The sequence below is a fragment of the Mchenga conophoros genome, linkage group LG23 (assembly GCF_057382185.1).
Source record: "Mchenga conophoros isolate Kocher_MC1m ecotype Shallow Benthic linkage group LG23, M_conophoros_male_GT1.1, whole genome shotgun sequence".
NCBI lineage: Eukaryota > Metazoa > Chordata > Actinopteri > Cichliformes > Cichlidae > Mchenga > Mchenga conophoros.
Window position 1 is genome coordinate 4,494,649 of NC_140547.1, and position 12,010 is coordinate 4,506,658.

At 40.3% G+C, this 12,010-nt stretch overlaps 1 protein-coding gene across 1 annotated transcript in view; it reads right to left on the reverse strand.

The window, feature by feature from the left end:
* LOC146546448 (disintegrin and metalloproteinase domain-containing protein 10) overlaps positions 1-12,010 on the reverse strand; it is a 31,533-nt gene that overhangs the window by 2,685 nt on the left and 16,838 nt on the right. The window contains exons 9-14 of the mRNA XM_085263795.1: positions 7,672-7,835; positions 4,135-4,306; positions 3,863-4,007; positions 3,431-3,614; positions 603-702; positions 17-237 (exon numbers count right to left, since the gene is read on the reverse strand). Coding sequence (XP_085119921.1) covers positions 17-237; positions 603-702; positions 3,431-3,614; positions 3,863-4,007; positions 4,135-4,306; positions 7,672-7,835 — 986 coding nt within the window. The remainder of the gene's footprint in view (positions 1-16; positions 238-602; positions 703-3,430; positions 3,615-3,862; positions 4,008-4,134; positions 4,307-7,671; positions 7,836-12,010) is intronic.

The following is a 12,010-nucleotide window of genomic DNA, read 5'->3' on the forward strand; positions in this document are numbered from 1 at the left end:
CTAATGTAGATTCCACCTTCATCCACTCTCCCACGTCGTCGAAGTCATCCAAATGAAGAAAGGAGTTCTTCAGTCTCGCGATGGGGCCGTCTGCATCGAGGATGCGGCATACGTGAAATTTGTCGCAGTATCCACGGTTTCCAGAGCACGGCGCACCACCCACCAGGGGCAACACTTTTTTGTGGAAGTGATCGGACAGAACAGACGATGTGGTGCTTGCACAAGTCTCAGGCTGATCTGCAAGAAATACAAACAAAGGAAATCAAATCAAGTTACAGAAACATTACACACACACATAGAGAGAGAGAGTATAAATACTGTTTATACTTTACAAAAGCAAGTTTTTTGAGCCGCATACCAGCCTGTGTGTGTATATCATAAAGAGATATGCCACTTACTCAAAACTTGACAATATGAAATGGAAACCGGAGTTTGAGAAACAGTTGACCTTTAATAACTACGATCTGTGAACACAGATTGGTCTAAAAGAACACAATCATTTAGAAATGTAACCTCAGCACTAATTAACACAGCCTGAGTTGTTGAGACACAGCGTGTAAACACATTCCTCTGTAGCAGAGGACACATGTTCCCGTGGTTACCGGGCTTCTGGCAGCACATGTGGCATTTCTCCCTCATGGAGTCTCCGGGACAGTCGCACTTCTCCAGGTGGTGCTTCACACAAACCGAGCCAGTGCAGACCTTCAGAGACAAACAGATACTACAGTTAGGATGTAGAGTCAGAAGAAGCTGGGAGAACTATGATGTAAGAAATTAAGACAAATAAGAGCCAGTTCAAGTTCATCAATATCAGTACGTCTATTGTTGATGATCAAAATATTGACTCGATTGGTAGGTAATTGGATTATTTCACTACCTTACAGTTTATGTCAGTCATGCGAATTAGCATTGAATTAAAATTTATATATCTATATTTATGTTTTAAAGAGGACCTATTATGTTAGTTTCCAGATCCATGTTTTTATTACAGGACTCTACCAGAGCTCATAAAGGTCCTTATTTATCGTACACTGGACCCTCGATTTAAGCATTCTTATATCTCATTGGCTACCTCCCACAAACAGGAGATTTGAACTAAAGGTGGGCGGGGCTTCTTTCCTCACAGCCCAAGCCATGTGCCTATGCACCATATTAGACATATGTGCTCTCTTTGATGTCATACAGAGCCTAGGGCATTAAAGAACGATCTGAAGTCAAGAAAAAATACAGAAAAGTATACCAGGTTCAATTCAAACAACACTAGTTCAAATACTCAAATACGTACGCACACAAAAAGACATGAGCTAGTTTAGGGAGTGTTTTTCATTTCATGTTAATACATCAGATTTAGCCATTCATAACCACTCTTGGCTAATGTCTCATAAGAAAACTGGGGAAACAGACAGGTAAGAGATACTGGGGCGCTTGTGTTGCATTAACTTTTTCAGTATATATAACACTTACAGACACTTATATAGTGTTCGACAGAGTTTAGAAACTGCCTCTTACTTTCTGAGACTTTGTAATGTGGGGATCTGCATCACAGATGTGTTTCACTGTTGTTGTTTTTTAAGCCTGAAGTAAATTTATGTTTGACATGTTTTGATGAACCGAATATGTTTGTTTGAAGTTTTTTTTTCTCTTTTGTGTTTCGTTGGAAATAATATATCAGTGTCAGTGAAAAAAAAGAGATGAATTTGAGAATTTTAACTAAAGATAAGTTTTACCTTTCTTGGTTTACACTATTACTTACATCTTCTTAAAAGCCTTTTATCATGTTTTACGTTTGGGATTATATATTTTATGTTCCCGGATCAGGTCATCCAGGTTAGATGAGGTTAGAACATCTGGAGAATAATATATCCAGAAAACCACAGTCACAGCTGGAATAAATGCTCTCCTGCTGAGAGGACAGAGTAACGTCTGTGTTTAATTTTGGAGGGAGATCCTGTTGTTATCCTGCTGGTTAAAAAGGATTTTTCTCTTCTTTTTTCAGAAATGCTGTGTTAAAATGGCACCTTTGTTTACACCTGTAATACCTGCCAGTAAGCACAGACAGTGGGTTTTAAATGTTCTGATTATTTCAAGATAATTTTCATTTCGTGCTACCTAAAACAAAAACAGGAAGCACTTGATTGTATTTTAAATGAGAAACTGGAAACAGCCGAACTTATTTGTGTGCAACGCCCTCAATCACTTTTAATCAGAAGGCAAATGCACAAGTCAGCTGATGGGAGGCAACTTGCACTCTCTGCACTCTCAGACACACTGGTGAGTGTTTGCAAATAATTGTGCTCTCTTCTATAAAAGTAGACAGACTGCTTATATGTTAGCATTCTGTCTGCAATATGCAATCAGTCTGAGTCAGTCTGCACTGATGATTGCAACTCATCTGTAACACGTCTCTTTGCAATAGAGAACTACTATATAAAAGCAAGGCTAGTTTGCAGTTAAATCACCTTTCTGCAGCAACGATTTCAAGTGAAGAAATTTCTTAACTTTTATTTAAAATAAGTGAGACTCTGGCTGAATTGTAATGTGAATTTCTGCGTATGCAGGCGACACGGTTTTATCAAAAAAAGGTTGCTTGTTGTGCCAAATACAACAAATATCATTGACACTGATATTTTTGTATGATCACGATATTAGGTGTAGACAGAGCTGACACACAACACAACAAACTCACTCACTGAACACTTTGTTAGGAACCGCTGCTCAACTGAACAATGTAAATATCTAATGAACCAATCATGTGGCAGAGTTGTTGCCAGACAGGCTGGTCTGAGTATATCCGAAACTGCTGATCTGCTGGGATTTTACCACACCACCATGTCGAGGGTTTACAGAGAGTGGTCTTAATAAAGAAAAAATATCCACTCACTGGCAGGTCTCATGGATGAAAATGCCTTGTTGATGTCAGAGGTTGTGTCAACATATGAAGAACTCTTTTTCATGTCTCTGAAAGATGAACCAGAGTAGCAAAAGACCACTCCAGGTGGCACTCTTATTAGCTCATAACAAGAAACCGCGTGTACGGGATTGTTAAAATTGAACCTTAGAAGACTGGAAAACTGTTGTCTGGTCTGATGAGTCTCTTTGAAGTTCTGCGACATTCTAATGGTAGAGTCAGAATTTGGCTTTGACAAATTCCACAGCCTACCTGAGTATTTTTGCCAACTATGACCATGTCCTTATGACCACACTGTGCCCATCTTCACCTTATAAGGTGTCTGGCGAGTGGACATGATGAAAAAGAAATCTCTGGAAAAGCTACTAAATGAACCTTATACTGAAAGTCTATTGCCATGTGCTGCTTTCAAGGTCAAGATTCACATGCTTTGCAACATTGCTGCACACTTGCACACTTTCCCTCATTGGGTAACGGAGTGTGTTAAGTAACGCTCTGGTGTGGTGGATGTGCCCGCCTCACCCCATTCAGGCAGACACGCGTGCCCTGACTGCACACAGTGAGGTTTTCCTTGGCAGCTGGCTTGGGGCAGAGCGGGGAGAGTCCTGAGCACACGCTCGCTTTCTGGCAGTCTGTCTCCTCGTCGCACCTCTGACCCTCTGGCTTAAACTCGCACTTCTGACCACAACACAGGCCCTGACTTGGACTGATGAAGGGAAGAGAAAAAACACCACAAACATGGCTGCACATGAGAGCTACATCTAAACTAAACAAAGCCGCATCTCGAAACTAGAATATAAATAGTTTAGATGAAAGACTGATGATGAATATTTAAATTTATTAACCTCAAATCCATACATGATTGAACTACAAATATTCAGAAAGACCTGAACAGCTAATTACAGTTTTGGAAATCATTTTCGCACACTTTGATGTTGTGTACATGTGGAGTACCTGCAGATTTTACCAGGCTTGAGGTGACACTGGATTCCTACAGGCTGTTTAGCACTGTAGCAGCAGAGATCTGTATCTTTGTTACCGACATCACACTCCTCACCTTCCTCTATGATCTGGTTTCCACAGATGGGCTGATCACTGACTGCCCAAAATGAACAGACAAGCAGATAAACACATGAGCAGATACACAAATACAGATATAGCCTGAAGGCTGCAGCAACTAGTGCACAATGTAAACAGGATGCAGGACACTGATATTTCTTCCTCACCCGTGAAGCAGTCATCTTTCTTCAGCTTCAGGATGTTGCTAACGTGTTTGATGCTGCAGGGTGAGAATTTATCGTTGTTTTCACGCGCCCCGTCTGTGGCGTAAGGAAACATCAGGTACCTGCCTTTACCGACATCGGAGCCGAGGTTCCCGCAGTTAGCGCCCTCATCGTGCTGAAACACAGACAAAACGGCAAGCATGAAGATATTTGCTTCCACCTCTTAAATATAGATCGGGGAATCAACTTCCTTCACTGATCACGATGAGGAGCTTTTCCAGTCATGTCCATCAGCAGGCCTCAGCTGAAAGGGCAGTTTTACTTTTAAGAGCAAAAAGACAAATCTTGAATCCCCTGTCCATCTAATGATGTGTTCCACATGTGCAATAAAACTAGAGCTTCCTCTTTTTCTGGAGCTCATACTCTTAGCATGTCAAAGTCTCTGATGAATTATTAGTCTAATGCAGAGACTTGAAGTGAACATGCAAACATGCTGAGGGAAACGGCATTGATGTGGATATTTTTGCATATGTTTAAGATTAGGTTGAAAGACACTGGTGATTATACAGTCGTCACTTTATCTGTCACTATCTGCAGCTCTGGGTTTGCCAGGGCACTGCAACACAGCAGATGTTGGAACTCTTTCTTTCAGCATGCATAAAACTAACTTGAATTGTGTTTCCACTCTCATGCCTCAGTTTCTTTTGTGGGGGCTTCAGACTTTACACCAAACCTTGTATTCGCTTCTAGTGTATACCAGAACTACGCTTTCTTTAAAGCTGAAAAACAGGAAGAAAAGCAAAGCTGTGTTCAATACCTCTGCAGAAATGTATATAACAGCACTTCCTGTTTACTTTTTGAGCACCTGTAGCAGTCTACAGATGCTGTTTTCACAGACACGATGTGATTTTAGGTTAAACATAACCAAAAACAAAGATAAGTGTTTATACTAGAAAGCTTTTCCAATTCAGGAAAAACCTGGTGTGCTATTTCCTTGTATTTTATGAGGTACTGAATGTTTCTTCTTATACAAATATACATAAGCTCTATGCACTACACCCCCCAGAATACAATGAGAAAATAAGGAGCGGGACAACAAAATATTCACAAAGGATAAAGCAATCAATGACTATACAGTTTAAGTAAATATGATTTATGGAGCAGCAACACCTGTAAACAAATATGGGGACAGGGGAAAAACTTAAAAGTGCTCCTATATGAATATGAATAACAGTAACAGAAACAGGCTAGACTATTTAACAATACAATATGTTACAGATTTACAGATGTAAGAAATAGCACAGTACAAATACAACAATACAAACCACTCAATAATAAATATCAAGGATTGACAGAGGTGATTATAAATATATATCTAGAATATTGACAACAACATTACTGAGTAGAAAAGAGCGTGTGCAAAAAGGGTGTAACTGTTGCAGTGTTTACAGTTGTAAAGGCCACGGGCAGGAATGATTTCCTGTGTCGTTCAGTGGTGCTTTTCAGTCTCTCACTGAACGTGCTCCTGTGGCTAGCCAGCATGTCATAGAGTGGGTGGGAGGTATTATCCAACATTGTCCTTATCTTGGACAACATCCGCCTCTACGACACCACCTTAAGGGAGTCCAGCTCCATCCCCACAATGTTACTGGCCTTGCAGATCAGTTTATTTGCCAATCATTGCATTTTGTTTTTATTTACATTTTACACCTGAAAAAAGACGTTTCAACTTAATGCAAATTAAGACTTGCTGCCTAAATCTGCTTTGATGGTTTTGATAGTTATTTTCTTTTTATCCATTATATTAGAGGTAAAGCAAAGAAAAGATATAACTTTTCAGATATTAACCTGGAAGCCAGTCTGATAAATGACCTTCAAAAATTCATTTTGTTGTTGCTGACTTACAGTTGCAAGGTGTAATGGTTTAGATAGTGAAGGTCGCCTTTGCAAACTTTGGTCTTGTTTCCAACCCATCAATGATGTCCTCTTTATATTTCAATTTATCTTTCACCTGATGAATTCATTTTTAAAAATCAGTGTAGAGATACACAGTTTGGAAGAGAAATATTCTGAAAGCCAAAGCGTCTTTTTAATCAAAGTTTCTCCCCATCACAGTGCACCCCTGTGCTTTTTCCACCATGAAGTTGCAGGAGAGACCTTCAGTCACATGTCTTTATGTCTTCCTCAATCCTATGCAGCCTGGAAACATGGCTGTCACAGGAGCAAAGATATTAGAGGGGCCGAGGTGTGCTTACAGTAGTTTAATTTATAAAAAGGCAGCAGGGTCTGACATAGCAGAGCTAATCTGCTCAGGAATGCCTCGGAGGGCTCTTTAGTGTGTGGTAATATGAATAATAGAGAGCAGGGTGAAAAGAGAGTGTGGAGTGCTGCTGGCGTTTTGGGCAGCAGGAGAAAGGTTGGAGGTGTTAGCAGCTGTCACACATACTGAGGTGCAGGCATTTGTGTGCTTATATAACATGTGTGCTGTTATTGAGGTGGCGGAAGAGACTGCCAGGCTCTGCTTATGGACACAAACAGAGAGTAACCATAGGACACAAGTGACTGACATCAGAGCTCCTCCCGTTCCCTTTTTTGAGATGTACCAGTGAGACTGAGACAGGGGTCCCTATAAAAACAAACCAGTCAATAAAGGACAAGGTCTCCAACGCCCACAGAAGTGAATCATTCACAGACAATTTGTTCCAGTGCAAACAACCGTGTGAGAATATGCGACACAACACTTTGAATCTCTGGGACTCGTCACGTTCAGCAAACAGCCAACGACGTTTTATGTTTAAATAAAAGATGGAAATGATTCAGGTTGAAACTAGCAAACAGACATCCAGGATACACTGAACCCATGAAACGTGCAAATCGAATGAAAAGTCTCCTCACGTTTTACCGTCACTCATTAGTACAACAAACAGAAACAGCAGCAGATTTGGCTGCACTAAAAAAAAGAAAAGAAAAGGCATGATATATTTGATTTTGTTTTCTTGGTGCTGAGCAATCTGGCTTTCATTTCAATAGAGTTTTTAACCATGAGTAAGACTGATTCCAATACAGGTAATCCTTCAGTCAGAAATCACCTGGCCTTATTTTGGTGCATGGAGCACTGTTGTCACTAAAGCTAGGCTAATGCTAAGTCATTACTGTCTCTCAACAAAAGCACCATCTGTCTAATAACCCACAATTTGATTTACATGAACATGAAATTGTGGTCGTGGAGCAACATACGCTAGCTGCACCATGGAGATATAGCAGCACAGAAGATTGAGATGTACTTTTTAAAGGTAAGATGTTGAAATGCTATCAGTACACTCAGATAAATACAACTTAATAAATACAACTGAATACAACTTGCTCTGTCTGCAGCTGCAATATCTACAAAAGGCCTCCTGTTCGACCTTCTAGATATAATTTAAACCACAACTGACATCAACAAGTTCCGACATATATGAAAAAATCTTTATATAAGTTGTATGGTTGAATTGTAATCATGTTTTGTTTTTTTTGCTGGTGTTTTTCGTGGTGACTGACCGGAGATCCAAGGCTGTGGCCGAGCTCGTGTGCCAAAGTCAGCTGGACTCGTCGAGGAGGCAGAAACTGTCCGTAGTTCTGAATTGTGACCAGACCTGTGTTCAGGGTGCAGTTAACACCGTTTTTGAGGGTCGCAGGCTTTGAACACACTCCTCCCCAGTTTCCTTAGATAAAGAAAATAAAAGACAATATCTGAGATTGTGAGGTTCACTGAGTATGTGACACTTAAAGTTAATACTTAAAGTAAATATAGTTTAAAAGCTGAAACTTCTGAACATTCTGATTTATCTCAGCGTTCTCCTGAAAAACCTTTACATATATTTATGTAACATTTATGAATTCATCTCAATCCTGTAAGACCCAACCCATCAAAAATAGCCAGAGAATTCAGATTTTTTGGGAACTCAGATGTTTATTAACCCTTAGAACAAAATCCACATTTTTTTTTTTGCTGTATCATTTTTTGTATGATATATTTTGATGATATATCTTTTTTTTTTTGTATTGCATTTGATGCATTGGCCATTTTTGGCAACTTTTTGTTAACAACACTGTTAATTTTATACAAAAAAAGAGTTTTGTCCATAACATGTTGAAATGATGGCAGGTATTGATCATGTTGATGAGATAGAGGTCTCAGAGGGTTTTGTTATGTTATATGCAACTGTAATTAGTTCATATCTTTGTATAGCTGTCGATTTAATACATTTCTGTTTATTTATATAGAAGCAAATCACAACACTAATGCCTTCAAGGTGCTTAATAGTGTAAGGTAAATAATTGACAATAATCCAAAAAACCCCAACAATCAAACAATCTTCTATGAACAAGCACTTTGGTGACAGTGGGAAGGAAAAACTCCCTTTTAACAGGAAGAAACCTGTGGCAGAACCAGGCTGTGGGAGGGGCGACCGTCTGTTGCAACTTTGTGAGTGAAGGGAGCTTCTGAGTGCTGCAACCAAATGATCCACATAGGATTTTAAAAACCACTGAAGCAGCTGAGGAAGGTAGAAATACAGGTCACTGCAAAGCTGTAACCTCATGAATGCCTCCTGAGTTGATAAGGAAGATCTTACAATCACAGCAGAAACGAGCTGCAGATCTAATTAAAGCCTGGCACCTGTTACTTTACAGGGTGATAAGATTGCATAAGTGACCTTGTGCTACTGGAAATACTTTAAAACCAACAGTGCTCTGCTACTGTGGCTCCAGTTTGAGGTGTGGCTAGAGTCAGGTGAGCTCTCCTTTTTTTACACCAAAGCCTGTGGTGGTCATCATTGCCTTTCACTTTACATAATATCCATTGAAAGCCATTCTTACAATTACAAACAGCTGTCCACAATCACATGGAGGGATATCTGGGAAGTGATGTCATGTTGCAGCTGGCCAGCCACAGAGCTAGCTTTACAGAAACCAGTCTGATTGGTCAGGCTGCACACCTATAGGTCAGAAAGACTGTTCATTGGATAAAGTATGATGTGAATACCAGTAGTTTGACATTATCTAACTAAATTTTCAGTCTTATAGGTTCAGTTCTTCTCATTGTCAACAACACACCGAACATTGGAGGAGTCTAACCCGCGTTTTCAAAGCACAGCTGGGGAGTTACTTCCCCATCTTTTCATTGGTTCCCGTGCACCCGTGTGTCGGTTGAGGTTGCAGGTCTTGGCAGTCTCGTGACTTTTATGTAACATCCTCTTACATAATGTTATCAGCGCCACCATTTTGGCGGGAAAAGCTTGCAAGGTACGTGTCCGTTTCTGAGAAAACCGAGCACACCAGGTGTCATCGCGGACTGTGGGAAAATGTCGCTGGCATCTGGATCTCCCACCTGCATGTCTTTGTTACGCAGTGGGTGTAAGTGTGACAGGAAGGGTCAGGGACAATCAGAGGTCAGAAAGCAAAAACAGAAGCGTACCCTATGACACCAGGCTGGAAGCAGTAGCAAATAAAATGTCTTCTAGATAAGCGAAGGAGGTTTGAGGCTATTTTATCTTTTGGGAATTGAAACTTTGAGGCTTTTAAGCTTTAGATAAAAACACAAAAAGAATTACGATAGACTGCCATTACTATAAATCCTCCGCATAGTTAAAAGTCAAACTGCCGAGCACGGCTTTTCCAGTCACATTGATGAAGAATGCTGGCTGCTTCTTTCCTCCATTCCCTCCTTTTGACCTGAAATGGTCCCCCTAATTCAAGGGGCTGCATTTCCTAGAAAGAGTGTTACTTTAGAGGTCCCCACTGTGGGTTTTGGCAGCAAGCGTGCAAGCGATCGCAGAGTCGGCCTGCACTCTGTTCCTCTCCTTTTCTCCTTCTCCTCTCTGACACACAAAGGACGCGTACTGAAAGAGTCCTATTATTAGCCTGCTGGATAAACACAGTCTGCATGAGCAAACAATCATCTGGCTCGCTTAAATCTAATGTACACACCGACACACACACACGCACTCACCATCAGCAGGAAACATGCGTGTATATATTGTATACATACACTAACGGTAGAAAAAAAGTTTATATGGTTTATATGAGCAAACGCTACAACGACGGAAAGGGTCTTTCCTTAGACCTAAACACATCTGGGGGAGTCGGAGTACCCAAATAAGACCTTTAACAGCAAAAGCAGATGCAGTGAACATTTTGCGTTCCAAAAACAACAACTAGTTCCCAGATAATACGCTGGTACTACTCAGGAAGGCAACCAAAAGTACTGTAAATAATGTACGTCTATACAGGCTTCCGCTCAAGGCTGTCTTTGTCTCCAGAGTTCAATGACCTTGCAGTTGTGTGTGTTTATTTGCTGTGTTATGAGGCTGTTTCAAGCATTTTTATTGGTCAAAGACTAAAGACTTAATCTGACGGGTGTGTAGCACAGCTGTTAATCAGCCGGGGTCTTACGCTTTGTATGTTTTTCAGCTCCAATAATGTCAGTATAACAAAATGAAACTATTTCATTGAAAAGGCTGCCACTGCTGTTTATTTGCACGCATTCATTTTATTACTGCTGTTACCATTGTACATAGGTTTGATTTTTATGTGTCCTTCATCTTTCCTAATTCTTCTCTATAATAAGGAGAGAGAGCAACAGTATTTTGATTCTCCTGCATGTACTGGACATGCAGGAAATTGACAATAACAACAAAAAAAATCATTGAATCTTAAGAAAGTACTTTTTTTTTCTAGTTAATTGTGTCAGGAGAGACCCTAGATGATTAAAGTTTGAGGAAGAAACCAAAGAAATTATATTATTCTTGTTATTATATATATTATGGATATATATGGCTATATGGACATATATATATGTGGATATATTATATATTATTAGTTCTTACCACTCACTACACACATATTTCTCCAGATTACAGTGTGAAAAATCACTGACAGAATGACGACTAATTTGAAGTTCAGTCACAAGTTATGAGCCCTGCATGCCACCAGTACAGAATAAGGTTATTAAACAGCTTGTTATAGCTGAGATTTTATGCACCTGATCTGAATAAGACTTTTTTTTGGTACAACACACATAAAGCCTTTAATTGGTCTACTGACAGTTACAGAGCAAATAACTGGCCTAATAGTAATTAGATACTTTCGCTGCTTTCCAAACTGCATGCCATGCATTGCATTGTATTTTACTGCACTTTGACATTTTGTCCGTGTTTGAAAGCTGACAGAGAGGCGTACAGGCAAAGGGAGTGGGTGGGGGTGGGTGACATGTGACAAAGATCTAAACGTCCTACACTGAATGCCCCGGCACCAGCTGAAAGGTGATTAACCACAAATAAGAGTCGGATCTAAAGGAGAGCAGCTGTGCTCTGTCTAGCTTTTCATACAGCAATTATTTTACAGATACAAGCTACATTTTCAAAGCAAACCATGGTAATGGAAAAAAAACCCCCCGTGCTTTCTCAAGTTTTCTTTGCAGCATTTCCTTTAAAGTTTCTCCATGTCTAATATAGCTGGTGAATATCCCCTCCTTTGTGTATGTATACGTATGTTCGAGGCCATTGTAAAGATTCATTAACGCTAAACGTAATGTCTGGTAAATTAATGTCTTGGTGTGGTTCGAAACTCTGAGCTGAGCCCAACCCCCCATCTTCCACTAACATAGAAAAACGCAACTTGGAGGGGTTAGAGGAGGAGTTTGGTGTGGTGGATGGGGGTTGTGTGTGTCCGCATGTGTGTGAATGCAGCACTTTGCTGAGGCTGCAGATGGAAACGGGGTCTTTGAGTTTAAGGGCCAGTGGTGAAACCACTAAGAAACTGGTCATACGGAGGTCGAGTGTATCAGCCTGTGGAGGTCAAACCTCTCTGCTGTGTCTATGGGAGATCACATGAGCCT